The 25,248-nt window shown below is 56.5% G+C and overlaps 12 protein-coding genes across 12 annotated transcripts; 6 read left to right on the top strand and 6 right to left on the bottom strand.

Annotated features, from left to right (window-relative positions):
- Positions 1-1,218: 1,218 nt before the first annotated feature.
- On the top strand, positions 1,219-1,503 carry FA10DRAFT_222900 (barwin-like endoglucanase; the record flags this gene model as incomplete). Its single annotated transcript, XM_025518568.1, has 1 exon — positions 1,219-1,503. A coding segment is annotated over one exon (285 nt), but the record flags the coding sequence as incomplete, so codon positions are not given.
- A 674-nt stretch (positions 1,504-2,177) lies between these two features.
- Positions 2,178-3,271, top strand: FA10DRAFT_265697 (hypothetical protein). The gene has a single exon (XM_025521167.1). The coding sequence runs from the start codon at positions 2,518-2,520 to the stop codon at positions 3,142-3,144; it is 627 nt and encodes a 208-aa protein (XP_025379064.1). The 5' UTR covers positions 2,178-2,517; the 3' UTR covers positions 3,145-3,271.
- On the bottom strand, positions 3,225-4,651 carry FA10DRAFT_265696 (alpha/beta-hydrolase). The gene is made up of 5 exons (XM_025521166.1): positions 4,190-4,651; positions 4,053-4,104; positions 3,816-3,984; positions 3,386-3,744; positions 3,225-3,319 (listed from the first exon to the last, which is right to left on the bottom strand). The coding sequence occupies exons 1-5, from the start codon at positions 4,585-4,587 to the stop codon at positions 3,272-3,274; spliced, it is 1,026 nt and encodes a 341-aa protein (XP_025379063.1). The 5' UTR covers positions 4,588-4,651; the 3' UTR covers positions 3,225-3,271.
- A 572-nt stretch (positions 4,652-5,223) lies between these two features.
- Positions 5,224-6,343, top strand: FA10DRAFT_76779 (hypothetical protein). Its single transcript, XM_025525691.1, has 3 exons — positions 5,224-5,313; positions 5,373-6,022; positions 6,116-6,343. The coding sequence occupies exons 1-3, from the start codon at positions 5,276-5,278 to the stop codon at positions 6,175-6,177; spliced, it is 750 nt and encodes a 249-aa protein (XP_025379062.1). The 5' UTR covers positions 5,224-5,275; the 3' UTR covers positions 6,178-6,343.
- A 4-nt stretch (positions 6,344-6,347) lies between these two features.
- Positions 6,348-12,394, bottom strand: FA10DRAFT_265695 (hypothetical protein). Its single transcript, XM_025521165.1, has 2 exons — positions 11,840-12,394; positions 6,348-11,759 (listed from the first exon to the last, which is right to left on the bottom strand). Exons 1-2 carry the CDS (start codon positions 12,329-12,331, stop codon positions 6,399-6,401), a joined length of 5,853 nt encoding a protein of 1,950 aa, XP_025379061.1. The 5' UTR covers positions 12,332-12,394; the 3' UTR covers positions 6,348-6,398.
- An 18-nt stretch (positions 12,395-12,412) lies between these two features.
- FA10DRAFT_265694 (hypothetical protein) lies at positions 12,413-13,567 on the bottom strand. Its single transcript, XM_025521164.1, has 5 exons — positions 13,184-13,567; positions 13,037-13,107; positions 12,954-12,977; positions 12,737-12,876; positions 12,413-12,663 (listed from the first exon to the last, which is right to left on the bottom strand). Exons 1-5 carry the CDS (start codon positions 13,487-13,489, stop codon positions 12,602-12,604), a joined length of 603 nt encoding a protein of 200 aa, XP_025379060.1. The 5' UTR covers positions 13,490-13,567; the 3' UTR covers positions 12,413-12,601.
- An 89-nt stretch (positions 13,568-13,656) lies between these two features.
- FA10DRAFT_265693 (FAD/NAD(P)-binding domain-containing protein) lies at positions 13,657-15,332 on the top strand. The gene has a single exon (XM_025521163.1). It carries the CDS (start codon positions 13,770-13,772, stop codon positions 15,279-15,281), a length of 1,512 nt encoding a protein of 503 aa, XP_025379059.1. The 5' UTR covers positions 13,657-13,769; the 3' UTR covers positions 15,282-15,332.
- A 222-nt stretch (positions 15,333-15,554) lies between these two features.
- Positions 15,555-17,275, top strand: FA10DRAFT_259162 (hypothetical protein; the record flags this gene model as incomplete). Its single annotated transcript, XM_025519951.1, has 4 exons — positions 15,555-15,670; positions 15,739-16,339; positions 16,407-16,946; positions 17,033-17,275. 4 exons carry the CDS (start codon positions 15,555-15,557, stop codon positions 17,273-17,275), a joined length of 1,500 nt encoding a protein of 499 aa, XP_025379058.1.
- A 100-nt stretch (positions 17,276-17,375) lies between these two features.
- On the bottom strand, positions 17,376-19,027 carry FA10DRAFT_76743 (hypothetical protein). Its single transcript, XM_025525690.1, has one exon. It carries the CDS (start codon positions 18,690-18,692, stop codon positions 17,475-17,477), a length of 1,218 nt encoding a protein of 405 aa, XP_025379057.1. The 5' UTR covers positions 18,693-19,027; the 3' UTR covers positions 17,376-17,474.
- Positions 19,028-19,079: 52 nt separating this feature from the next.
- Positions 19,080-19,854, bottom strand: FA10DRAFT_265691 (hypothetical protein). The gene is made up of 2 exons (XM_025521162.1): positions 19,795-19,854; positions 19,080-19,640 (listed from the first exon to the last, which is right to left on the bottom strand). The coding sequence occupies exon 2, from the start codon at positions 19,606-19,608 to the stop codon at positions 19,432-19,434; it is 177 nt and encodes a 58-aa protein (XP_025379056.1). The 5' UTR covers positions 19,609-19,640; positions 19,795-19,854; the 3' UTR covers positions 19,080-19,431.
- Positions 19,855-19,978: 124 nt separating this feature from the next.
- FA10DRAFT_300433 (CRAL/TRIO domain-containing protein) lies at positions 19,979-22,462 on the bottom strand (the record flags this gene model as incomplete). Its single annotated transcript, XM_025524847.1, has 6 exons — positions 19,979-20,623; positions 20,692-21,174; positions 21,237-21,446; positions 21,522-21,596; positions 21,690-22,362; positions 22,429-22,462. 6 exons carry the CDS (start codon positions 22,460-22,462, stop codon positions 20,293-20,295), a joined length of 1,806 nt encoding a protein of 601 aa, XP_025379055.1. The 3' UTR covers positions 19,979-20,292.
- Positions 22,463-23,081: 619 nt separating this feature from the next.
- FA10DRAFT_300432 (cytochrome P450) lies at positions 23,082-25,195 on the top strand. The gene is made up of 3 exons (XM_025524846.1): positions 23,082-23,803; positions 23,866-24,619; positions 24,683-25,195. The coding sequence occupies exons 1-3, from the start codon at positions 23,272-23,274 to the stop codon at positions 25,101-25,103; spliced, it is 1,707 nt and encodes a 568-aa protein (XP_025379054.1). The 5' UTR covers positions 23,082-23,271; the 3' UTR covers positions 25,104-25,195.
- The last annotated feature ends 53 nt before the right edge of the window (positions 25,196-25,248 follow it).

Raw genomic sequence — 25,248 nt, 5'->3', positions numbered from 1 at the left:
ATCACCAAGTCGATCACCATTGCCGCTCTGGCCCTCGCCCTGGCCTCGCAAGGAAGCCCCTCGGCTTCGTCTAACGGCGTTGCCGCTCACCAGGGCAGCTTCGCCAACGGCAACATGCACCAGCACAAGCGCATGCTCCGCCGGTCCGAGCTCAGCCGCCGCAACAACTCGACGGCATCCGACAGCGACGAAAGCGACAAGTCGCAGCAGAAGGACAGTGTCCTTGGTCAGGTCACCAAGGCCGTCCTGGGCGACAAGTCGTCGTCGTCGTCGTCGTCGTCGTCGCAGGAGTCCAACAAGCCGCAGAAGGTCTCGATGCCTCTCGAGCAGTACGACCAGAACGGCAACGATTTGACCAAGCACAACCAGAAGGACGGCCAGAAGAAGGACGAGGACTGCGACGAGTCGTCGTCGGCTTCGAAGGCGGCTGCCACCGCCACGGCCACCGACGACGGTTCCAAGATCAAGGAGACCGGCAGCGGCAAGGACGGCAAGGACGGCAGCCTCACCTTCAAGCCCACTGGTACGTCGGGCCAGCACAAGGCCGAGAAGACGGCCTCGTCGGACGAGGACTGCACCGACTCGGAGTCGGCTTCCAAGTCGGCATCGGGTTCGGACGCCAAGGCCTCATCGAAGCCCTCCAAGTCGTCGGAGGAGAGCAAGTCCAAGGACACCAGCTCGGACAGCTCCAAGTCATCTGGCGAAGACTCTTCCAGCAAGGACAAGGAGACCAGCTCCCACTCGTCGGGCAAGAAGAGCAGCAGCGACAGCAGCAGCAGCAGCGGCGACGTCTCGCAAGCCAAGTCCAGCGGCTCCGAGCAGTCTGGCAGCAGCAGCAGCGGCAACACCAGCAGCGGCGACGACGAGGACTGCGATGAAGATGGCAGCGACGACAGCAACGACGACGACGAGGACTGCGACGACGAGGAGGACGACAGCAACAACGACGACGAAGACTGCGACGAGGAAGACTCGAGCAGCGACAGCAGCAGCAAGGCATCCGACACCAAGTCCGAGTCCAAGGCCTCGCCTAGCCAGTCGTCCAAGTCGTCCAAGTCGTCCAAGTCATCGGAGGCTTCTTCCACCGTCAGCCCCAAGAACGAGGCCACCAAGGCAAAGTCTACGAAGGCATCTGATTCGTCGTCGAGCAGCGCCGCTTCCAGCAGCAGCAGCAGCAGCAGCGGCTCCCTGGCCGACGTCATCAGCACCATCACCGGAGGCTTTGCCACCTTCTTCTACCAGGGTGGCAACGCCGGCGCTTGCGGCACGGTGCACTCGGACAGCGACAAGGTCGTTGCCCTGCAAACGAGCATGTACTCCAACGGTGCCCACTGCGGCAAGAAGGTCTTGCTCAAGAACAAGTCCAACGGAAAGACGTGCGAGGCCACCGTCGCCGACGAGTGCCCTACCTGCAAGAACAAGCAGTCGGTCGACCTCTCCAAGGCTGCCTTCGACGCCCTCGCCGCCGAGAGCGTCGGCATGTTCGACCTCGAGTGGGGCTTCCTCAGCAGCTAAAGCGCTTTCTCATCAAAGCTTGAACGTCACCATGGGACCTTCACCACTGCACGTCACCGTTCACTTTCCTCTCTTCTTGGCCGTATTTGAGATATGGTCTCCCTTTTCTTTCCCTGTCTTCACCTCCTGGTTGAGGTGAATCGTCTTGCTGTCGTGGAAGTGTTTCTACCATCATCAAAGTAGTCGCGACCACAATCTTCAAATCATCATCATTTTGGGTGTTGCGGCCCCTACTGTGTAGGTGGGCCGCCTCCTATTCTCCCCTCATCTGATTGTGTGACGGTCCTCTTTTGTCTTTGCAAGCGTACTTTCTGTTCCAGCCAAGAACGGCGGCCATGCATGCCCTGCTCGTCGAGCTAGATAGGTGAGACCGGTACGGTGTCGAGGTCGATGTCGAGGTGCGACGTACTGTTCAGCAGATTGTTACATGAATCGCTTTTCTGACCGTTCGCACTCGTTCCTGATTTTCGAATGCCTGCCTGTTTCTGCCCCCTGCTTTCTCTTATTCCATCCCTGAGACTAAACTTGTAAACTTGTTATAGTGGTTAAATTAAAGGAGTCGATTTTGGCTTCATAAGCCTAATTGCGCGAAATAACTTTATATCGCCGCCAAGGATAGAAGTGAGAATTGTTCCTCTGCCGAATGAAGAATACATTGTCATCTTTTCGAGGGGGTGGAATCATCCCGTCGGATGGATTGGGCATCATGTCTCTCTGGTTCTGGGCCTTCTCCTCTGGATCTTGTGTTGCTTAAAGAGACGACGATCCCCCGCAGCGGCTGCTCCTCTCACACCCTCTCTTGCCTTTCCACTGCCTATCGTTGCGCTGAAGCACGCACTCTCTGCTTGGCCGACCACGCTGTGACGCCCATTACGATCGCCCCACGCACGCTCCTCCACCACAAGCCCAGTATTGCACGTACGGCTGGTCACGTAACTCATCGCTACTCTTAGGAGGCAGAAAGAAGAACAGAAAAGAGAAGCTAGAGGAGACCGGGCCGTCATGAAGGGAAGACATGTCCTCCTTGCCACGCTGCTGCTCGGCGGAACCAGCAGTCTCGCGTCGCAAGGGCTCCTTCTCAACAGCCCAACGTGGGCTGACAGCCTGCCGCTGCACCAGCCCTCGCACGACTGGTCTCTGTCTTCCTCTTCGTCGTCGTCTGCCCACTACTCGTCGGTCGTAGCGGCCGGCGAGGGCGCGAGACGGTTCAAGGGGCACAAGACCCGTTTGCAGACGCAACGGGACGTCGAGAAGGGCAACAAGGCAGCCTACTTTGAAGGGCAACAGGAAGACTTGGGTCCACATTTCAGGAAAGCGAGGGGCAGAAGCGAGGAGAGAAAAGGACTGCTTGTCGGCATGCGCACGAGCGCGAGAGAAACGGAGCTACCAGGCAGCAGCCAGAGGAGACTTCTCAAACGAGCAATCACATCCGATGACAGCGACGACAACGAAATCGAGACAAAAATCCTGGAAGAACGCAGCCGCAGAAGGAAGAACCTGATCACCAAGCACTCGCTTTTGAAGGACGATGGACCGTCGAAGTATGCTCAGGATCCCGTCCCACACGTTCTCGAGGGAGATGGCGTTGGCAGAAGGTCTCCTGGCGGCGATGACGAGGCCGTCCCTTGACAGGCTTACATGTCTAGCTCTCACCTCTCAGACTTACTTGCATATCTTCTCTAACGTGATTCTTACGGCACCTACACATACTCCCGGCCTGATTCACATGCAATTCATTGCTGCTTGCCACATGCTCTCAGAAGAAGGCCAGAATCTCGTCTTGCAATTGGTCGGGCACCTCTTCCTGCAAAGCGAGGAGTAGTCAGAAAGACACCAGGGATCCCATGAGACGCGCTAAGTGACCACTCACGGGGACGTAGTGGCCGCAGTCCTTCAGAGCCCGTCCGTTGGCATCGTCGCACACGTTCCTCCAGAGCTCAAGCATGCGATCGTGACCGAATTCTAGCTCGCAGATGCCCCGATCACCCCACAGGATCCTCGTGGGCTGCTTGACCTTGCGACCAGCCTTGCGGTCTTCCTCGTCGAGCAAGAGGTCCACGCCGCCGGGCGCCGAGGCGCGGTAGTCTTCACAAGTGGCGTGCACGCGAGGCGGCGATGAGAGCTGGCGAGTGTACGAGTCGACGACATCGCGTGGAAAGAGGTCGCTGTTGGACGGATCGCCATAGCGACCGAGCATCTTTTGCAGGTACCCGGCCGGACTTGCAAGGACTTTGGAGCAGACTTGGGAGTCAGTAAGGTGCAGCAGCATCGGTTGGGTGGTCTCTAAAATAACTGCTCACGCATCTGCTCAGGAAAAGGGTGGGGCTGAATGAGGAAAAACCAGTGCCAGTACCTGGTAGCGAAGCTGGCACGCGCGAGATCGTAGAGGTCATAGGTGGGCGCAATGTCGAGCAGCATGATCTTGACCACTGTCTCTGGATGGTCGAGGGCCATTCGATGGGCAACTCGCTTTGCCATCTCGCCCAGTCAGCCCAGATCTCATGTTTCTGTCGTCCGTCGAACCACACAAGACTCACTGCGCCTCGGTCGTGAGCCACGACGCTGAATTTGTCGTAACCCAGGTGTTTCCTGCGAGTGACCAGGCAGTCAGCAGTGCTCGAAAGGTAGTTTCAAAAAGAAGGGTTAGGAGTAGGGAGAGAGCCAGAAAACTCACATGACGACAACATTGTCTCTGGCCATTTCGCGCTTCGAGTAGCGCCACTTGAGCGCCTCTTCCAAAGGACGGGCATCCCTGACACCGCCCTCCTCGTCGCCCTTTTGGTAGTTTCGCACTTTGGGGACTCCGCTGTGCCCATGGCCCCGCAAGTCGGCAATGACAATGTCACGCCCAGCACTCTTGACGAGGTCCGGTGCTACGCGGTGGTAGATGATCGAGTTCTGCGGGTGGCCGTGGAGAAGCAGCAGTGGCTCCTTGGCAGAGGAACCGGCTGGGTGCTTGTAGCGGTGCACGTAGATCTCCAGCGACAGCGTCGGATCGTGCGCGGGTGGGGAAACGGGCACGAGCAGAGGCTCGAAGCCAGCCTTTGTGAAGGGGTCTCTGGGCGAAGTCATCCTTGCTTGTCAGGGTGTCATGTAAAGAGTGGGCTTTCCCCCTTGTGCTGTAGAAATAGTTTTGGTGAAGTGAGCGGGGGATATATTCCCCGCCTTTTTTTTTTTTTGAGACGTCTTGTGGAGGGGGGCGATCTCGGCAGAATCGGGGATAAAGCCATGCACTCCTTCGTTGTCTGTCGCATGCTCCTACCATCCATTCTTGCAACGCCAAGGGGCCATTTGCTGAACGAACTCAGCCTCCTATCGGCAATGAGACACTTGCTGGAGGTATGCGTTGCACATAAAGGGGGCAGAAAACCGGCCGAAGTGCTGCAGGCACTTCGGCAAATGGGGCAAAGCAGTGTTGACCTTGTCCCGTCCGAATCAACATGACTACGTGTTGATTCTAGGCGCCGGTGCGCGGCACTGAGAAAGAAACAAGCTCACTTGGCCGTCTTACGCCCCGAATCGCAATCGGCGATATCTCAATGCCCGTCTTAGCCGACGCCCTCATGATTCCACGTTGGTGCCCCGATCGACGTTGCGTCCTATCTTCGAAGCTCTCCGTTGTCTGTTCTCTTTGTTCTCACCTCACCTCTTGCTGGACAAGGGGTATTTCTTTCATTGTCTTGAGTGGTCTGCCGTCTTTCCCATCTCCTCCTCTTCTAGGAAGTTGAAAAGCTGTGTCGACCATCAAAAGCCAGCCACCATGAAGCTCATCTTTTGCTTGCTGCTGCTCTTCTCCTGGTGAGGCACACTCTGTTTATCCACGGCCCACAATGCGCTGAGCCATTGACTCCACACAGCGGCACTTTCTTCGGTCATGCGATCATCAAAGAGCCTTTGCCAGACCCAAGCGAGGTTCTTCCTTGGCAAATGAGCAAGGAAGCATGTATAGACTATCTTACAGGCACCGAGAGAAGCCTTGCCGAAGTGAGGATGGTGCTAAAGGCACTCTTCAGGGCACCTCATAGCAAGGATGCCTCAAATGCGAAGGCGAGTCACAAGAGTCAAATGTACGAGCCAAACATCCAAAACGGCCTCTCTCAGATCGAGTACCTTGTCGTGAGAAGCGAGAAGCAGATCAGGTGGTGCAAAAAGTGGCTGATGGGCGTGGAAGAGGAGGCTCTGAATGACACGTCTGTCTCTCTGCCTCTCGACCAGCACTCTGCAAGTGTGACAAAGCAGATACACAAGAACAAGGATCGCTTACCGCACCATGCTGAAGCCACATCGTCGTCGCCAAGATTTGTTCACCACTCTTCGGGTCCAGACTCCCGGGACGGCATCCTACACCGCCGGTCTTCGCCGCCGCGGATGCCGCCGCGGACGCCACCTCAATCACCTGCTTCGAAACGCAGAAAGATGTCTCAATCCTGCTCCACAGCCTCTCACAGCCTGTTGGAAGAGGGCGAGATCAGTCCTGATACTTTGAGAAGTTGCCAGGAATCGCGGAGTGAGTCTCTGCTTCGTGCTCTTTTCCTCTCTTACAAAGCACCGTGCCGATTTGTTCCCTTTTGCGCCCACGCCACATCTTTCGATAGACAAGCTGAACAAGAAGATCGCGAAACTCGAAAGAGCGCATATGATGAACATGGCCAGGAAGAATGACTGGAACGAGACGTATGAAGTTCGAAAGGAGGCCGAAGGTCTGGCAAAGGAACAAGCGTTACTCATCAGGGATGCCGGAAGAGAGCTCAAAGATCTGATCGAACTCTTGGAGAAGACGCATATTGGGTCCACGTCTGGCAGCTCCTCATGAGTAGATAGACGAGGCAGAATGGCATGAATGTATGAATTTCCCAAGACACTGAATATATGCAGGATGCTTTCTAAATGCTGTTGCGCCTGGCGCTGACACCACCCCTCCTCTTTCCATCGTACTTACCACCTCGGTCTCTCCTTCCACCAGGGCCAAGGCTGTCCTCGTCGTCATCGTCATCACGGTCGTACCCTGCGGGGAGCCGCTTTTCCTTGTCCCATTCTTCCAGTGCCCTATCGGCTGCATCGTAGCCAATCTGCGCAATCTCATTGAACTTGCCAAACTCCATCGTCCCGTATCCTTCGACGGGCATGCGAAGGTAGAGGCATCCTGGCGTCCTCTTTGCCTCTTCGAGCGTCTTGACAGAGGAGACGTAGGTCAGCCTGCCCTGAATGTCGGTGATGCTCGGAATGTTGCGGGCGTCGGACCAGGGATTCCACCGGTTCAGAACGACCCACCAGCCCGAGAGCGTGTCTCCGTAGCTCCTGGGCGACGTGTCGTCGATGGATCCGACATCGACTGCAAAGACGTTTCGAGCGCCCATGGCAAACATGACGCTGACCGGCAGATTGTCAACGTAACCGCCGTCCACGAGCATGTGTCCATCATCGACGAGGGGCGGGATGAGGCCAGCGAGGGTCATGCTGCCGCGGATGTACCGCCAGGCATATCCAGACGTGTGTACCTCCATCCTGGACCAGGTGATGTTGGTCGTGTTGCAGAAAAAGGGCAGCCACATGTCCTCGATGTGCGTTTCACCGATGGCCTTGAATACGCCACGGTTGAACTCGAAGCCCGACGTGTAGCTGCACACGGGGTAAGTCAGGTCGAGTACGAAGCGCCACAGGCTGGCGGTGCGCCCGGCAAACTTCTTGACCCGGCCGTAGCTCGACACGACCTCGGCTTCCTTTGCATACAGGCCACCGACCAAGCTTCCGATCGAGGTACCGCCGATCATGTCGACGGGAATACCTCTCTCTTCCAGCGACCGGAGAAACCCTGCGTGGGCACATCCCCGGGCTCCTCCACCGCCCAAGACGACGCCAATGGACTTGCCACAGAGCCTTCTGGCAAGGCGCGCAAAGTCGCTGAAGTGGTGTCGCCGGCCTCCAGGTCCAGTCGAAGCCGCAGCAGCGGCACCGCCGGCACCACCGCTGGAGCTGCCGTCTCCACCCACGACGCGCTGAAGGAGCAGATGACGCTGACCGGCCACACGCTGGAGCAGGTTGACCTCGAGCTTGCTCTTGAGGCTCTTTAGGGCCTTGACGGCCGAAGGATCGCCCGGCTGGTGGTACCTGAGGAAGGACTTGGAGCCCATGGCGTTGCTGCTCCTCGCTGCGATGCCAATGCCCGGCAGCTCGACGTGGTGGTGCGCATTGATCCACGGCCTCGATTTCAGCCACTCGCGCGTTGATCCCGGTGGCACGCTTCTCTCGGGATGGAGCAGCACCAGCTCCTTCCTTGCAGTCGTCTTGATGCCAAGCAGCATCCGTTCGTACTCGCCCATCGTCGGGTCATCGCCAAAGCCGACAAGGAGGACGCAGTCAGCCTGTCGGATACTCGTCTGGGTCCATGCCGAGCTGACGGCCGTGTCAACAACGTAGATGACGAGACGGTAGCGCTGCTCCTGGTCCGCCAGCCAGCCTGCGAGCTTTAGCTTGCCCATCCGGTTGAAGGCGTGGCGACCCAACACGCCCATGACCGTCCCCTGGAAGAGGAAGCACGTCGGTCCGCTGATGGTGTCTTCAAACGCCGACTGCAGCCGCTCGGCAAACTCGACGATGGGCACCTCGCGCGTCACGGGCACAATCGCCACCGTCTTCAGGTTGACGTTGTTGCGGCCCAGATCCGGAAGGCCCGGAACGGGAGGCGCAGCTCGAAGGAGCGACGAGCCGCCGTCGGCCGGAGAGGCATTGTGGCCTGAGCCGCCGCCTTCCTGGGCGTTGACTTCGTCTCGGACACGCTTGGCAATGATGCGGGACATTTGAATCGTGATCGCAGGGTGCCGCACCGAGATGGCATTGAAAAGCGTCATTGGCATCTTGGCCAACTCCGAATCTCGGATCGCGTGGAGCGTCTTGCGACGAGGCGAGCGTGTGATGACATCGAGCTCGCCCACGCTGTCACCTTGGCCGTATTCGCCAAGGACCTGGACGCCGTTATTGTCATCATGCTCGGCAATGGCTCGAAGACGGCCATTGATGACAATGTAAAAGCTGTCAGCTTCGTCTCCCTCTCGAAAGATGACGTGGCCTGCATTGACTTGCTGCCAGTCGAGCGCAGAGTCGATGTGGATGACGAGAGGCGAGAGGAGACTGAGCAGTCGCTTGCACAGAGTCAGGAGCACAATCGGACGGCGTTCCATGATGCGCTCAAGCGCCCGTGCCGGGAGAAAGCCCACATATGTGTCCGTCTTTGCGCGGATGTCGATGTAGCTCGCCGTGCCCAGCAGGCTCGAGAGATAACCAGCGATGCCGCCCCTGCCGACGGTAAAGAGCGGTTTGGGCTGGTGGAACTGGCTGTGCTCAGGGGTGCCTGCTGCAGCTGTACCGCGTCCCCTTGCGCCGTAACTCAGCTCGTCGTCGTCGTAGTCATCCACGTCTTCTTCTTCTCGATTCTGCCGGTCTCTTGTATTATTTTGGGTTTGGGTTGCTGTATAGGTAGTGGAAGAGGTGCCATCGAGGGCGTTACCAATGTATGCGGATTTTGCCGGCGTCGCCACGGCCGGCGTGGTCGCCGACGTTGAGTCACCTCGGCTTGGCCTGTTCGGTCGCGGGCCTTCTGCCTGGTTTGTGCGACTCTGCTGCTGCTGACGGCCATGGGAGGTAAAGTCCTTGACTCGAGTAGACGCTGGCGGGCCCTTTGAACCTGCACCGCGTCCGCTGCCCTCCTTTGCTTGCCCTCGACCACCGCGTCCTCGGCCCCCAAAGCCGGAGCCGCGACCACGGGACGGTTGCCGGCCGCGACCTTTTCGCGGCGTGCCGCCCTCATCGTCGGGCGGGACGACGACGTCGAGAAAGCCGTCAATGACGTAGAAGAGCCCCGCTTTGGAGTCGCCAGCACGGGCGAGGGTGCTTCCGGCTGGGAAGAAGCGGACTTCGACGTCATTGTCCAGGCCCTCTGCACCTGCCTTTGCCCCAAGCGCACCGCTGCTGGCGCCCATCGCAGCTCGTCCAAGACTGCTGGTCCCCAGCGCTCCACCAGCACCAAGGTAGGAAGAGGCAGCTCCACCGCCAAGCCCGCCGCCAATACCTCCGCCGCCGCCATTGGTTGCTCTGCCAAAGCCGCTCCCCGTAACGCTGCTCTCTGCATCGTCGTTGAAGCTGTTCATCATGGCTGCATCAAGCATGCTCAGGTTGCTGAACGCGGACTTGAAGACGCCGCCGCCACCCCTGTTCATGTCTTGGGGGTGGATAAAGGGGCTCTGCTGCATGCTGTTGAGCGGGCTGGGAGGTGCCTGGACCAGGCCAATACTCCTGGCGATGCATTGCATGACGGCCTCCTTGACATCAAAGTCGCCCAGCGAGCCCATGCTTCCAAAGACGTGTTTGGCATCGTCGTGTGCATGCTGCGACTGGGTCGTCGCGGCTGCTCCCGTCGGAGACGAGGCGCTGCCCGCCAGGAAGCTGGGCATCGTATTCATTGGTGGCGGCGGAGAGGAGATGAGACGCGAAAAGGGGGAGCCCGGCCTAGCATGATGCAGCGTATCGTCATTTCCCGTCATGCTCAGCAAATCGCCCGGGCCAACCGCTGTCCTCGCCGACGGCGTCCGGACTGGCAGGTCTGGATGGCCCCAGGGCGTCGAGGGTCGATGGACCGGTGCTGCCCTGGGATCGACGGCCGAAGGCGTAGAGAGGGACGATCGATTGTTGGAGCTCGGCTTGTGCTGCGCGTCTGACTGACGGGTCCCTGGCGATGGACCAAAGTAGCCATTCGCTTCTGTCGACCGCTGATGCTGATGCTGCTGCTGCTGCTGCTGCTGCTGAGAGTGAGGCTGAGGAGGTCTCAGTGAGGGTGACTTTGCCTTGGCCGGCTCAGGCAGGAACCGCTGCCTCAATCTCTCCATGCCTCCCTGCTCGTAAAAGGCCGAGGGTAGCGGAAAGCAGGCGAGCTCGTTGATGTGCTTCTCGGTCCTCATGACCTCCTTTGTCAGGCCGAGGTACTTGTGGGCCGTGTGAAAGGTGACGCGCGACAAGCGGGTGAGGATGACCTGGACAATGTGCGCCGCTGCATTTGGGTACTTTTTCGTCAGTCGCTTGAACGCCTCTGCCGGTATCACGGCCAGCGTCGTGTCGACAGTGGCCCGTCCCACGGTGCCGACGCCCTCGCGATGCAGCGTGTCGCTCGGCCGGCCGCCTGCAGTCGTGGAGCCCGCTCTGCCCCCTGCTCCTGCATACATGCCCGCGCCTACGCCCCCGGCACCTACTCCCGCGCCTCGGCCGCCCGCGGGCGTCGCCGAGAAGCTGCTGAGGATCGAGCCAGGCGTGTTGGGCCGGCCGTCGAAGGTCGTGGCCGTCGAATGAGTCCGACCGCGCATCGGAGGCGAGAGGGAGCCGCGAGGCCGGCCGTTGGGCGTATGCACTTGCGACTGCACCTGCGCCTGCGACTGCGGCTGGTGCGAGGGCGAAAAGTAAGGAAAGGGCGCCGCAGCCTGGGCGGGGGGAAGGACCTCGCTCAGAGGTGTGTCCGCATCGAGGAGCGAGGCGACCGAGGGGTTGGTTGCTGACTCTGCAAGTGCGACTTGGGCAGGCGACTGGCCCGTCGAGCGCGGCTGGTCCTCGCTCGACTCCCCTGGCGCATCCTGGTGGATCGTGTTGCCGTCGTCCGTCGAAGAAGAGGTGGCTAGACGCTGGTGGTGCCACCCATCAGAGGAGAGTCGCTCGACGGCACCCATGGGCCCGACAGAGCTGGGAATGTTGCGCAGCGTGGCGGCATCGAGCTGCAGCTGACTCGAGCCTGGACGCTGAGGCGGTGTGGGAAGGGCTGCGGTATGGCCCTCGTCGGAGCGACCGACCCTGTTCCTCTGCCTGAGAGGACCTCCTGCCGATGAGGAGCCATGCGCCTGTCCCGGTGGCTGCTGCCGTTGCTGCTGCTGCTGCTGCTGCTGCTGCTGCTGCTGTTGCTGGTCCTCATCGCCAAAGCCCAGCTTGACGTCCTCGGTAAACAAACTGAGGATGGTGAAGAGGCTGCTCAGCGTCCCGCCGCTCTCGACCTCGTTGAGCAGCTGGTAGCCACTCGGCTCGTCGTCATCCTGCGATTCTTCCTCTCCGGCAGCGTGCATCGGCATCCCATCGGGACCCGTGGGCAGGGGCGCATACACCTGGACATGGCCATCAATGACAATGTAGAAGGAAAAGTCGGCATCGAGAGAGATGCTGTCGCCAGCGACGAGCCTGCGCGTCTGCAAGTGGCGGGCAAGCTCGTGAAAGACCTTTGCGAGAAGGAAGAGTACAGGACATTCGGCTTCAGTGCACTGGGTTCGTCTAGGGGCTGGCTGTGTGGTAGACTCACTGGCTTCTCGAGGAACCCAAAGATGCGAATCGCTTGGAGAAACTCGTCGAGGTAGTTGTGAAAATTGCTCCTCTCTGCATCTTCGCCCGACGCTGCCACATCGGGATGGAGGTTGAAGTTCTCATCTCGCGTCAGAGGAACCTCTCGAAGTCGCTCGTACCGATTCAGATATCTGTACCTGAGCCAGACGAAGCCGGCAATGAGCGAGACAACAAAGAGGAGAAAGAGCGAGGGGAAGTTGAGCTGGAGAGTAAAGGAGTAGTGAAGCACAGTGTAGATGAGCGAAGGCACGGTGACGGAGGAGAAGCGGACCAAGGCAGCAACAAGGTGCAAGGTTGCGACGACGACCTGACGAAGGCCATCGAGAAGGCTAGCCAACGGATTCCGCGTCACCCCAGCGCTGGCCCCTTGCCTCTCCAGCAGCGCCGACGAGGCAGCAGCAGCTGCTGCATTGAGGCTTGTCGCCGCAGCCGAGGGTGGAGACCCGTCCATCAGTGGGACCTCGAGACGCCAGTGAGGTTTCGACGTCAGCGGTGCGCTCGAGCTTTCTTTTTCTCGCTCACTCTCTGCGGAACAGAAGACCAAAAATTGGATAAAATTGGTTGTGATCTAATCGCAACGACAGACGTCAGACCCCACGCGCCACGTGTGGGTTGACCGCCGTCCTCATCATCATCATCACCAAGCCTCTTCAGCTTCCCAATCCTCCCTTCTCTTTACCTCATGGCATTGGGTGGACCTGTAGGCAAGCAACTTAAAGCCCTATTCTGAAAAGATTTTAAACCGTGTGGGATAGCCCAGAAGATATCCTCCGATCCAACGACCTGCGTTTGACGAGAGGCAAGGTTGAAGTGAGCGACGACTCGGTATATGTCTGTTTCGTCCGATGAGACTTACCGAAGATGATGTTGACCCAGCGTCCGAGTCCTAGGGGTACATCGGCCAGTATGACATCGGCATCGTCAAGGAGACGGAGCATTTGAAACGGATTCGGCCCTGACTTCTGCATGACTTGAGAAGACAGGTAGCCATAGAAGCTAGTGTAAGGAAGACGTCAGCATCTCTCTTTTCTCGTCGTCTCGGCTCAGCCGTCTGATTCAGTGGCGGGACTCACTTGCGCACAAAGTCTTCATCGAAGCTGCCGTGGCGACTACTAAGCGAGAGTGCAGAGGAGAACGAATGACGCAATGAACTTACCCGGCATTCGGTCCGCCGCGAACAGTGATGTTGACGATGAGATCCTCGCCCGTTTCTGGATCGGACCAAAACTGGTAAGGTGGATTCAGAATTCTCGGAGAATCAGCCTACGCTTTGCCCTACATCCGACCAAAAGTCTGTACCCACGGTATGAGGACGGTGAGGAGGTATGCTTGTCTTCTGGCCAGCAAGGAGCTTTCCCTCTTTGCCATCGATCAGATAGCACAGCGTACCGCTCTGCACATCGAATGTCTCCGTCTGGTAGAGGTGGGTGTGGTAGGGCGGCGTGGCTGTCGACTTTCTTCCCATACCCGAGTGAGGCGACTTGGCCTTGAAAATCTGACCACTCGTGAAAGAGTCGCCGTCTGACGATACCTTCCATGCGACAAGGTCGCCATTGAAGAAGTGCCAACGGCCCTCGTTGTCGATGTGCGGCCGCTGCAGCGGGGGCATTGTGTTTGGTGTGCTTCGCTGATCAGTGGAGAAGTTGGGCGACGCTGCTATTTCCGACTTGGTCCTTTTTCAATATTGTACAAGCTAGTACTGTACTGTTCAGTACAGTAAGATAAGACTAAGATCCCGGAGAAAGCAAAAAAGGCCGGGAAAACCCATTTTGCTGTCACGGTGTTTGGTCGGTCTTCCGTGGGACTGGAAAGATGAGCGATAAGCGAATATCCGTCCACGACGAAAGCACGAACACCAAGACAGGAGAAGCAAGAACACAGCGCCGAACATGAAAGTTTGCATCGTTGGGGCAGGAATCAGCGGCCTGACGAGCGCAAAGATCTTGCGCGAGCTGGGTCACGATGTCGTCGTCTTCGAAAAGGGATCTGACATCGGCGGCGTGTGGGGCGCCTCGAAGCGGTACCCAGGGCTGGCCACCCAGAACACCAAGGATACGTACTGCCTCAGTGACATGCCTATGCCCAAAAGCTACCCTGAGTGGCCGGCAGGTGTTCAGGTGCAAGCGTACCTCGAAGCCTACGCGGGCAAGCACAATCTTCACGAGGCTATTCACCTCGACTGCGAAGTCATCGAGATGAAGAGACCAGCTGGCAGCAAACGTGGGTGGCTCATAAAGACGGGCGACGGCAACGAGACAAAGGCGGATCACGTTGTCATCTGCAACGGAATTTTCAGCGACGGTGCCATTCCGGACTACGACGGTACGGCAGACTTCAAGGCCAAGGGGGGCAAGGTCTTGCATACGTCGCAGATTGGCGACTTGGACCAGGTCAAGGGCAAAGCTGTTATCGTAGTTGGGTACGGGAAGTCGGCCTGTGACTTGGCACATGCCGTTTCCGAACCTGGAGGTGCTTCGCAAACGACCGTCGTGGCGCGCCGCCTAATTTGGAAGTTGCCCCGTCGGATCCGAGGCTTGGGCTACAAGTGGCTTCTGCTCACCCGCTTCGGTGAGGCCCTCTTCGAGTACATCAACCCGTCGAGCTTCATCGAACGCTTCTTGCACCACAACCGTGTCGGGCGAGGAATGCGCAACGCCATCGTCGGTGCCTTGGGCTATGTTGTAAAGGGCCAGCTTCGGCTCGAAACGCTGGGTCTACTGCCTGAGGGCGCATTCGACACAATCGCTAGGAGTACCATCAGCTTGAGCACAGAGGGCTTCTACGACAAGGTGGCTAGGAAGCAGATTGACGTTCGCAAAGACGTACGCATCACACGCGTGGGCACAAGCGACAAGAGTGACAAGCAGCAGCAGCAGCTCGGCGCCACGCTGAGCGATGGTTCCTTTGTACCTGGAGATATCATCGCTTGCGGTACCGGATTCCGACAGCAGACTCCAGCGTTCCTCCCTGAGAAGGACCAGGCAACTTTAATAGACGAAAAGAGCCACTGGCTCCTCTACCGCCATATCAAGCCTCTGTACGTCGAAGACCTCACGTTCAACGGGTACAACTCCAGCCTGTTCTGCCCTACGAGCTCGGAATCAGCCGCCCTTTGGATCGGTGCCTACCTGTCCAAGGGCGACGCAATGTTGCCAAAGCTTGAAGAGCAGGTTCGAGCAACCAAGGAGAAGCTGGCCTGGCTCGACAAACGATCGATGGGCAAACACGCCAGCGGCACCAATCTTGTCCCCTTTTCGCTTCACTCCATCGACGATACCCTCAACGACATCGGCCTCAACATTGGGCCATTTGCCAGACTTAAGCAGTGGCTCCTCCCCGTCGATCCAACGGCGTACCGACACTTGCCGTCCCGGCTCAAAAGCAAGCTGTCTCAAGCATGACCAGAATCCATGTCACTATAGGTCTTTCTCGAAATATCTTCTTGTCTGCTTGCTTTTGCTAGCCCCCTTTTCAACAGAAAACCCCGTCGAGCACAGTATAAAGTGCGAGCCGAAACTAGCGCTTGCTGCCGGAGCTCTCTATTGCCCACATAGCGCTCCGTTCATGCGTTGCACTCCATTCATGCGCCGCGCCCCATTCATGCGTCCCATCGACAAGAAAAGTCTGCGTCGAGTGAGAGTGCTATGATCTTTGTCACCATATAGTAAGTCGCCATGAAGACATCCGAGGCCATAAGGTGGAAGAAGCGAGGCGAATCCGAATGGGTACGGCGCTGCACAGGCTTGGAGAGGTTTCTCTGGCTTTCTGAACAACGCTTCCACGAGGCTAAGTGAGTTTGAATTTCGGAAGATCCTCTTAAGAAGCCCTTCGCTGAGGAGGTGGGCCGGCATAAACCAGCATCCTGCTCAATGTCCTTGTGAGACACAAGACTGAGGAAGCTCCGCGTGTCAATGATCGGCTCAGAGCGGCATGGCTAGCACTGTACATGCAAGTGCCGAGTCTGAGCACAACGCTCAACAAGAATGATGACAATGTAATTGAGGCCAAGTACCGACAGCTAGTTCGACCGGACGAGATCGAACACTGGCTCTCTGGCACCTTCCGGACCCATCCCGCCCTGCAGTGCACCACCGAAGATGATGCGTGGGCTCAGCTGGACTTGCTCAGGGAAGAAATTGCCAATGAAGGCATCAGCCGAGCCGAAGACAAGGGCCACGTCGGCTTCATCGATGTCGTTCCGTGCGCAAAGGACCTTACCGGCCTTATCTTCCGTCTTGATCATGGCGCCTTTGATGGAACGGGCTCCTTCATGCTCGTCGATGCCCTCCTCAAGCACTACATAAAGCAGACGCGCGTGAACCTGAAGGCGAGCAATGGTGTAATCGGGAAACCGTTGCCCGCGCCATCGCTTCTCTCTTATGTCAATGAGAGCATATTGGATGCTGACAACTCCAAGACGCTGCAAAGCCTATTCGAATCAAGGCCAGCCCAGGAACAGGTAGGTGCTGCGGCCCTTTATCATCACTCCTCGCCCATGTGAAAGTCACTGACAACTTGGTCCATAGCTGAACCATCTTCTCTCGCCCATTGAGCTTCTGAAACATGCGACCAAGGTGACTTCGAAGCGCTTGACATTCAGCCAGGAAGAGACGTCAAAGCTGCTGCAGCGGGCAAGAGAACATCAAGTCTCCATATCGCAGATCATCGTTGCCACACACCTCGTGCCTGTGTTGAAACGATACCCCATTCAAGAAGACGCAGCGGAGAAAGGCAAGACACGAATTCAGTTTACCTCGCCCATCAATGTTCGGCCATTACTCTCTGCCGGCGGCAAAAACGAGGCGGCGAAGAGCAGCTTCGGCAGCGAAGTCGTCCTCCTAGACTATCATGTAGCCATCTCGGACATCACCAAGAGCCTGTGTGGCGGCCACAGGGTACAAAGGAAAGAAGACATCGAGTGCCTCCTTCGCCTGGCTCACCAGGTAGATCAACAAAATAAGGATCTACCCCGAACATTCGAGAGCGCTATGAGCGTCTTTAACAGCCTCGGCGAAAACATTCCTGAGCCAAAAATAGGTGAACCGGCTACGGACATGTTGAATCCAGTGAGTGAGGAAAGGCAACAGCTACACTCGCAAAGAAAGGGACGAAAGAAATAATGAGGAGATTCACTGATCATGCACCCCTACAGTTCATTGTTTCCGATGGCCTTCTGGAACGCTTCGTCTCCCGGCAATACAGCGACGCTCTTGAGGTGTTGGGTGCGCATACAATTGTCAATTTGCAGCAGGCCTTCATCGGCCTGAGGAGCATTACGTTCCGCGATCGTCTCACCCTCACCGCAAATTACAATGAGGAAGTCTGGAAAGGTGTCGACCTGAGTACATTTCTGGACGACTGGGCGGACGCGCTTCGAGCTGTTCTGCTCACATGATAAGATACCCTCTGAAAAAACGTGTGGCTTTGTGTCTCATTGGGCCGAGTGGCTTTCAATACAATATACGATGTTGCTTAGCATGGCGTGACCTTTAACCCTTCAAAATCGACGATATGGACTTCACTACCGCGGAAACATAACTCAACAACTGTGTAAATATGCGGAATGCCGAAAAGAGGCAAGATGAGAGGGCACGCTACCTAGTGGTGACCGACGTCCAAGGATGTATGCCGGGCGCCATCGAAGAACCTAGTAAATCGGTCCAATTTTCCATGCCCGTCGTCAACGTGGAGGAAACAGGAAGATGAGGGACGGTGGGGGAGACTGAGGTGTCGATGAGAAGGCCTGCACTCGCCAAAAGTAGCGATGTATGGTTGGAGGCCGTGTAATTCTGCATATTTACTTTCAATGGGGCCGACACGGCGAGGGTTGAAGAACCGGAGACTGAAGGCACAGTGGGAGGCGACGTCGAAGAAGAGGAGCGCCGGAGCGGCGCCGTGTCTCCCGGCGATTCTGTCGATGTCTGATTTGACGCGATCGATTGAGACGGTTTCAGCGACGAATCAAAGGCCGTGTCGACGGCGGCGGCGAACGGATACTGCATGGAAGATGGTGGTGGCCATTGAGTACGAGGCTTGACGAGATACTGCTCCAATGATTCAACAGAATCCAGCAACCGGTCAAGGCGAGCCTCGAGCCTGTCAAGCTTCGCTTCGATGTTAACCGCCCACGCTTGTTCGCCACTTGGCAACGTCGTTTGCACAGATTGCGGCGGGGGCCGGGGAGGAGGTGGCATGCTGGAGGAGGACGCCGACGCCCTGTCCACGGCCGCGTATGAAAGAGACCTTGCCTCATCCTTCGCCTCGTCCACTCCATCCTGTCTTCGGGTCCAGAACGCGTCTGAGACATCATTGTCACTGCGTTCTAGAGGAATGGAGAGATCACCGTCCGAAAGAGCAGCATTCTCGAGTCGTTGCGTCGAGGACTTCAAAGAAAGATTGTTGTACGAGGACCTCGACAAGGTAGCAGCGGCTGATTGCGATGACGTCGAGATCGAAGACGAGGTGGGGAAAGACGTGGAAACGGTGCACGAACCTTGCTCTCCTCGAAGGCAGCACTGCAGGCATGGGATGACACGATCACACTTGACCTTCCTTTGCCTGCAATTGAAGCAGGACTTGGCGACTCGACGTCGCCTTCTCTTCACCTTTGCCTCCTCGTCGCCGGTCCTTATTGCTGCCTCTGTCTCTGTTGACGATGAGGTCGCTACGGTTGCGGATCTCTTCCGGTTCGACGCGCCGGCTGCAGGCGTAGGTGCTGGCGGTACTTGGGTGATGGCCGACATGTTCACAGGGAGCGGGGTGCGTGGTGGAGAGAAGGAAGATGAAAAGAGGGATGGGACGACTCTCAGCATATAAGTCGTATGTTGGGTGCTTTTGAAAGAGCTTCGGGAGCGAGCTTTACAAATGCGGATCAATACCTTCGACCCTTATCTTGCTTCTGTTGCCCAAAAAGCCCCCACGTCCAAAACTTTGATGCTGCCCCTCGCGACCTTACGGACAGATCCCCTTACAAGTACTAGTGTAAGCTAGGGTGGGTTATTGCTCGAGCTGCTTGTTAGTCTAAACGTTGCTTTGGGAGCGTAGAACGTCTCTCGTCGTGCCACAATACACACCCGGGCATTCCTGCCGCCATAGCACCGCTGCGAACGCGTCTGCGGGACTAGGAACCTCTGAAATGAGCTTATCGCGCTACTACACTTCTCTTTACAGGTAGCTACTCTGCATGTAAAGCGAGCTAGAATCGGCCAGATTTTATTGACGATTTCAATCTCCTTCCAGCTTTCATGCGTGCCCGTTTCTTCGAAGGGCACTCTGACAGTAGGTAATTTGACTGGAGCAAAAGTGCACGACTGCTTTACAAGCACACATCTTGCTCGACCCAGAAGAGCAGTGTTCAATCTTTCCTTCCCACGGCCCTTGTGCCTCTTGCGGGCGAGACTTGCAACCCGGAGTGTCAAACCAGTACCGCTGCCCGGGTCGCGGCCGAATTAAATCCTAGATGTGAAGGCAGCCTAAGCAAGCTCGGCGGAATTAGGCACGGATGAACATGCTAGAAACCGAGTGCCTGCTGTCCAGACCTGTGTCGCTCTGTCAAGGCGTGCGTGATATGCACAGTGGCCAAAGCAAGCCATAAAGTTCGGTGGTATTTGTCAGGGGAATCGCGGCTCTTCCGAGGGACATCAGTGAGAAGTGACTCAGCAAGAGCGCCCCAGGGGCGACGATCCCTGACGGTTCGCCGTCGGAGTCGCTTTGTTCCCGCTCTGTCATGCTTGACCAGATTATCGAGACAACTTGTGGCACTGAGCAGATTTGGACAGATCAGCTGCCTTTGCCACTAATTCGCGATTAACCACGCTGCATCATGGGCTCCGCCTCTCGATATGCAGTCTTACCGACGACACGGCCGGAACCGATGAACGGGACAACAAAAGTTGAAGTGGGCCCAAAGCTCACCTATCTAGGAAGATGTATGCAGAGGGCTACATGATGTCGGAGAAGCAGCGACCATTGGAGGGTTAGAGGAGTAAAGTCCTTAGCGCATTGGCCTTGCTTTTGAGCGCATTTAGAGTGTGCTACAATCTTGCGGCCCCCAAAACTCGCACGGGCCCACCCCAGTATTTCCTCTTCCATCCCAGCATGAGATTGTCCTCCTTCACCTTCATTCGACTACGCACACGCAGAGCAAGGGACAAGAAGATATTGCACGTGCTCACTAGGGACAAGCCACGGCTGCCGTCCAAAGTGATGTTGCTGATCGGACAAGTTCATTCAAGTAAGCGATGTATACACATTCAGTTCTCCGGCACGTCTTCTTCGGAACATAGGTAGATTCGAGAGGTATAAAGGCACATAGGATAAGAGATCAAAACGAGCCAGCGAATCGCTTCAATAAAGACACAGGTGGGCAGAGACTGGGATGAAAGGAGGGAAAGGAGGGAGAGGACAGGAAATTTAGACTGCAATCTTGCTCTTGATGGTGCCAAACAACGATCGCTTCTTCGGGGGCGTAGCTGGATCCTTTGTCGTTTTTCGGTAATCAGTTGTGCTCTTCTTGGTGCCAGTGTCGCGGCTCTGCTTGGAAGGCAGAGGCTGCGTGCTGGTCTCGTCGTTGGCATTCACGGACGTTCTGTTGTCAGAAGGCACCAAAGTTGTACCACTCGTCTTGTCGCTTGTCGCCTGATTCTCACTTGCAGCGGGTGCGGCAACATTGGCGGTCTCAGTAGCGGCAGCAGCAGGGGCAGCACCATCAAAGACCAGCTGTCCATCCTTGAAACCAGTAGGCCTGAATCATGAGGTATTGGTTAGTCAAGAAATCGAAACAAGTGCAGTATCTCACGCAGAGGTACCCACCGGGGCGGCAAATCGTCGCAGGTGTCCCACCGTCCCCACGATCCGCCTTTGATCATCTCGACGGTGTGCTTCTCGGCCCACTCGACGGACGCGCCAGCCTCAATCTCTTGGAGCTCACGCACGAGCGTCTTCTTGCATTGGCGCTGGCCGACAATCTGACGGACCTTGTCACCGTCTTTGAGAATGTACTCCCACCTGACAATGCCAGGGTTGCCAGGTGGCAGATCACCGTTGCGGTGGTGTACTGTCTTACCCCTCCAGTAGGGCTCGAAGTCGAACTGCGAGAGGCGGAGGCGCTTTGCGAGAATCTTGCGTTGCTCATCACCCTCCTTGCCTTTCGAGTCAACCCAGCGGCGGGTCACTTTCTCGAATTCATCGGACAGCTTCCGGTGGTGCGCCCAACGTGCGTCACGTTCCGCCTTGTTCTTCTGCAAATCATTTTCGCCCTCTTCAGGTCCAACCCACGTGAACTTCATGTCGACACTGTGGTGATTGTGCTTCATCAGAGGACTATCACAAGATACGTCGCAATCGTCATCACTCACTCTCCACCGACAAATTCCAAGAGGCGGTCCTCAGGAATATTTTCTTTGAGGTCCTCGGTCGTGTTTGTAAAGACGACCTTGGAGCGAACGACGGGATCGAGCAAGCCCTTGACCAGTCCCCAGGCTTGCTTGAGAATCCAGGGGGCGTTGTGAAGGTAGAGGACTGCGAGACACTCGGGGAAGTAGGACTGCAGGCATTGCAGCACGTAGCTGCGGTGATGTGAAGAGAAGGTGCAATCAGACTTAGAAGGATCTCTGCCTGATCTTTTCACTGCCTACACTCACAGGAAGTTCGGCATGTCAAGATTTGAAGGTCCAAAACCAGTGCAGTCAAAGAGAATGACCATCTTGTCGTTGGGTCTAACAAAAAACAGGACAGCAAGGATCAGCCAATTGTCACGAAGCGTTTCGAACTATTTCCGCGGGGGCTTACTCCTCCCGGTGGGAACTCACGGGACAAATAGGAGACGCCAGCTCTCCATCTGGGTGATGATGAATTTCTTCATCGACGGAGACGGCTGTCCCCAGATGAGATGCTTCTTGAAGTGCACATAGCACACTGGCTGGTCATAGACGTTGCAGCCCTTGGCATAGACCTTACCAGTCGCTTGTTGATCGATGTACTTGGGAATTTCTTTCCCGTTGACCAGGTCACCGTTCTCACTCATCTTGTCGACGCCCGTGTCCAGACGCCAACGAAGAGTTGATGCCATCATGGCCGTGGCACGGTCCACGTCCCACTTGCGTGCGCGAAGGAAGCGAAGCATCGTGGTATCTGGGTGATCCTGCTTGCAAAGGCTCCAGAAAGTGTTGCGGAGCGCTTCCGGACCATAGGTTTTAAGAAGCTTGTCCATGTTGGCCTCTTCAGCACGCTTCTGAGCAACGTCCTTAGCGCTGTCGTCTTGCTCGATGCCGCTGTTCTTGACGGCCGACTTGGCGTTCAATCGCTTCTTGACGGCGCCGTCGTCCTGGCCCCAATCCTCGACCTCACCCGTATTTTCCATTTTGGTTCCAGTGGCCTTGTCACAGACCTTGAAGAAACTATCCCAGAGCAGGCGAAGCTTATCCTGATGGTCCGCCGTCAGGTTACCGACGTAGCCTTCAGGCATCCTCATCGTGCCTCCCTCTTCAGGGATACATCAGCTTTTGATCTTTGACCTAACCCCTAACCCAAAGTCAAGTTGCTCCTCACCAATCTCTTCCCAGCCATCGTTTGCACTCGACATTCTCGAAATGGTGTGTTGCTCTTGGGGAAAATATGCTGTAGATCAATCCTCTCTAGGATTCGCAGAAGTGTTCAGAAAGTGGGAATCTCTCTACAGTGTATGAGATCGCCAATCTTTTTAAAGTCTCGCTCGGTGCTGCTTCATTCCGCACCCGAAAGCGATGCGAAATAGACACGATAGACGGAAACTGTGCAGTAGGAGCGAAGCGGTAGACAATTGAGCCAAAATCCGGAGTACGTACGAACCGGACCATTACCGTGTAGACAAACGCAGCTATCATCATCTCAAGAGCTCCATCCGACTTCTTGATGTGCCTCTTGTGATCGAGAACGGTGAATTCATTGTCTCGATGCGGGGTATAGGGTACAGACTTAGTGTCCAAGGAGGCTAAGCCCCGCACCTGTCGGAAGCTTGCCCGTATCCATTTTCGGATTGTTGACTTGGAAGCAGCATGATGGATTGCCTCGAAGGTTGTAGTGCACTTCGTTAAATTCATCGGGAAGAATTAGCGCGCTTCGCCCGGCGCGGGTCTAGTGCGAGCACACGTCAGATTTGTGGCGACCCGGTTCTTCGCTGAACCGGGTCTATGTGTGCTTCTCCACAGTCAGCCTGATTTAGACTAATCTCGGAGACAATGTAGGCGGGGGAGAGCTGACATGCTCTTGCCGTTGACGGACCCTGCTCTACCAACCGGCCGCGTGCATCGAAAAGATCGAGCAGCACACGGAAAGATATATGGATACACTCTTCTCTTCTCCACCACCATCTTCGCCACATCGCCTCTAGCCGTCTGAAGATTGACCATTGCCATGAAGCAAACAGCACTTTCCGTGTCCGTGGAGGACCTGAAGGTACCGTACAATCAGCTCGTAACGATCGCCATTCCTTCAGCTTTTGCGCTCCTCTTTCACCTTGCGGTTCAATACAGGGAGCCGTATTCGCACCACTTCCTTATAGGCCTAGCTAGCACTCTCACGGCCTTGACGGTGGTGCTGCACGATGAATGGAAGATCACGCATAGCGCCGCCTTTTCGGTCGCCCTTTCCATGTTTGGGGTCTTCACGGTGACAATTTTCACCTCAATGGCGATCTATCGAGTATTCTTCCACCCACTGCGCAATATTCCAGGCTTGCTCTCTTGCAAGCTCTCGATGTGGTCCTGGCCAATCACCGACTGGTTTGGCACGAGACAGTACAAAATCCAGGACATGCACAAGAACCTCGGAGACGTTGTCCGCATCGGGCCAAGGGAAGTCTCGTGCTCCGATCCCAGCGCGCTCACTGCTATCTATGGTCCCACTGGTGCCGGTGCGAAAACCGTTCGTGGTCCTTGGTATGGTGGTGAGTCGGCTTTTGTACTGTTGCCTCGCGTTTGCTTTCGACTCAAACCCATCGTTTCATAGCCCAGAGCATGATCCCCCATGTTCACAGTCTTCAAAACGAACCCACTCTTCCCGAGCACAACCGTCGTCGCCGCGACTGGGACCCTGCATTCTCGACTAAGGCGTTGTCCGGCTACCACGAGAATATCTATCGGAACGCCGACATGCTTCTGGACCAAATCGAGAAGCTGTCGAAAAAGGGTCCTTTCGACCTCAAAGAGAGTCTTCTTTGCTTTGGCTTCGACATGATGGGCGAGCTCGGATTTGCTAGGTCATTTGGTACTCTCAAGGACGGCAAGACATCGCACGTCGTCCATCTCGTCGAACTGGGCGTGCGTGCTATCAACACCATCGGAAATGTGCCTTACCTGGCCCACATCATGCGATTCCTCCCAAGCCCAATTCAGGCCTTTGAGTCCTGGCTCGAGGCAGCCGTGAAGTGGCGTATGAGCAAGCAGGGCGAGCGTGAATTCGTCGACGCCGACATCTTCGCTTTTTTGCTGGGCGAGGAAGGCAAGCAGCGCCGAAAGCTGGACAAGCGCGAGCTCCAACAGGACTGCATGCTCGTCGTCGTTGCCGGATCTGACACCACCTCTAACGCCCTTGCTTTCTGCCTCTACGAACTGGCGAGGCAGCCCCGTCTTGTCGAGATGATCCGTGAAGAGCTCGAGGTGCACTTCCCGAATGGCGCGAAGCCAGAGAACTTCGATGTGCTACGAGACGATGCGCCGTTGCTCAATGCATGTCTCCACGAGGTGCTGCGTCTGTGGCCACCGTGAGTCCCCTTTTCCTTCTCTTACACCTGCGTCTCTCACACTGACCCTTTTCTGTCACTCAGTGTCCCATCCGGTCTCCAACGTACGACCACGACGGAGATGACGCTGCCCAACGGTAACTCGAGCGTGGTCGTCCCCCCCAACACCGTGGTCTCCACCCACACGTGGACGATGCACCGTGATCCTCGCAACTTCCACAAGCCTAACAATTTCCTCCCTGAGCGATGGATCAACGAGCCAAAGAGCAAGCGCGAGGTGCACAACGCCAAGGCATGGTCGCCCTTCGGTTTCGGTACGACGAGCTGCATCGGCAAGAACCTAGCCTACATGGAAATGAGACTCGTTCTCGCGCAGTTCATCATGCGTTTCGACTTTACCATGGAGCCGGCCGATGCACAAGACTTCAGGGACTCGATTCGGGACCAATTTGTCTCTGCTGCTGGCCAGATGATCTGCAGCGTATCGCCAAGGCACCAATGGTAAGCTCTCAGTAGATCAGTACATTCCCTTAAGCGCAGGATTTTTTCTTCTTGTCACCTGTCCATCCATTATTCTCGAATTCCAATGCAGTGATGAAGGCCATGAGCGACTGTTCATGAATGGAGCAAAGTCGCATGTGAAATGACAT

Source organism: Acaromyces ingoldii (genome assembly GCF_003144295.1).
Source record: "Acaromyces ingoldii strain MCA 4198 unplaced genomic scaffold FA10scaffold_2, whole genome shotgun sequence".
Taxonomy (NCBI): Eukaryota; Fungi; Basidiomycota; class Exobasidiomycetes; order Exobasidiales; family Cryptobasidiaceae; genus Acaromyces; species Acaromyces ingoldii.
This window is presented reverse-complemented; position numbering and strand designations above follow the sequence as displayed.

What these genes read in the sequence shown, in the direction of transcription:
- FA10DRAFT_265697 (XM_025521167.1), top strand. Translation starts at nt 2,518, where the DNA reads ATGAAGGGAAGACATGTCCTCCTTGCCACGCTGCTGCTCGGCGGAACC.
- FA10DRAFT_265696 (XM_025521166.1), bottom strand. Translation starts at nt 4,587, where the DNA reads ATGACTTCGCCCAGAGACCCCTTCACAAAGGCTGGCTTCGAGCCTCTG. An exon ending in AGAGACAATGTTGTCGTCAT is followed by an intron (nt 4,105 to 4,189) that starts GTGAGTTTTCTG and finishes GGTCACTCGCAG; the next exon opens with GAAACACCTGGGTTACGACA. An exon ending in CCCTTTTCCTGAGCAGATGC is followed by an intron (nt 3,745 to 3,815) that starts GTGAGCAGTTAT and finishes TCTGCTCCAAAG; the next exon opens with TCCTTGCAAGTCCGGCCGGG.
- FA10DRAFT_76779 (XM_025525691.1), top strand. Translation starts at nt 5,276, where the DNA reads ATGAAGCTCATCTTTTGCTTGCTGCTGCTCTTCTCCTG. An exon ending in TTGCTGCTGCTCTTCTCCTG is followed by an intron (nt 5,314 to 5,372) that starts GTGAGGCACACT and finishes GACTCCACACAG; the next exon opens with CGGCACTTTCTTCGGTCATG. An exon ending in AAGTTGCCAGGAATCGCGGA is followed by an intron (nt 6,023 to 6,115) that starts GTGAGTCTCTGC and finishes TCGATAGACAAG; the next exon opens with CTGAACAAGAAGATCGCGAA.
- FA10DRAFT_265695 (XM_025521165.1), bottom strand. Translation starts at nt 12,331, where the DNA reads ATGGACGGGTCTCCACCCTCGGCTGCGGCGACAAGCCTCAATGCAGCA. An exon ending in TTGGGTTCCTCGAGAAGCCA is followed by an intron (nt 11,760 to 11,839) that starts GTGAGTCTACCA and finishes CTTCTCGCAAAG; the next exon opens with GTCTTTCACGAGCTTGCCCG.
- FA10DRAFT_265694 (XM_025521164.1), bottom strand. Translation starts at nt 13,489, where the DNA reads ATGCCCCCGCTGCAGCGGCCGCACATCGACAACGAGGGCCGTTGGCAC. An exon ending in CTCCTCACCGTCCTCATACC is followed by an intron (nt 13,108 to 13,183) that starts GTGGGTACAGAC and finishes CCACCTTACCAG; the next exon opens with TTTTGGTCCGATCCAGAAAC. An exon ending in CTGGGTCAACATCATCTTCG is followed by an intron (nt 12,664 to 12,736) that starts GTAAGTCTCATC and finishes CGTCAAACGCAG; the next exon opens with GTCGTTGGATCGGAGGATAT.
- FA10DRAFT_265693 (XM_025521163.1), top strand. Translation starts at nt 13,770, where the DNA reads ATGAAAGTTTGCATCGTTGGGGCAGGAATCAGCGGCCTGACGAGCGCA.
- FA10DRAFT_76743 (XM_025525690.1), bottom strand. Translation starts at nt 18,692, where the DNA reads ATGCTGAGAGTCGTCCCATCCCTCTTTTCATCTTCCTTCTCTCCACCA.
- FA10DRAFT_265691 (XM_025521162.1), bottom strand. Translation starts at nt 19,608, where the DNA reads ATGACAGAGCGGGAACAAAGCGACTCCGACGGCGAACCGTCAGGGATC.
- FA10DRAFT_300432 (XM_025524846.1), top strand. Translation starts at nt 23,272, where the DNA reads ATGAAGCAAACAGCACTTTCCGTGTCCGTGGAGGACCTGAAGGTACCG. An exon ending in TCGTGGTCCTTGGTATGGTG is followed by an intron (nt 23,804 to 23,865) that starts GTGAGTCGGCTT and finishes ATCGTTTCATAG; the next exon opens with CCCAGAGCATGATCCCCCAT. An exon ending in GTGCTGCGTCTGTGGCCACC is followed by an intron (nt 24,620 to 24,682) that starts GTGAGTCCCCTT and finishes TCTGTCACTCAG; the next exon opens with TGTCCCATCCGGTCTCCAAC.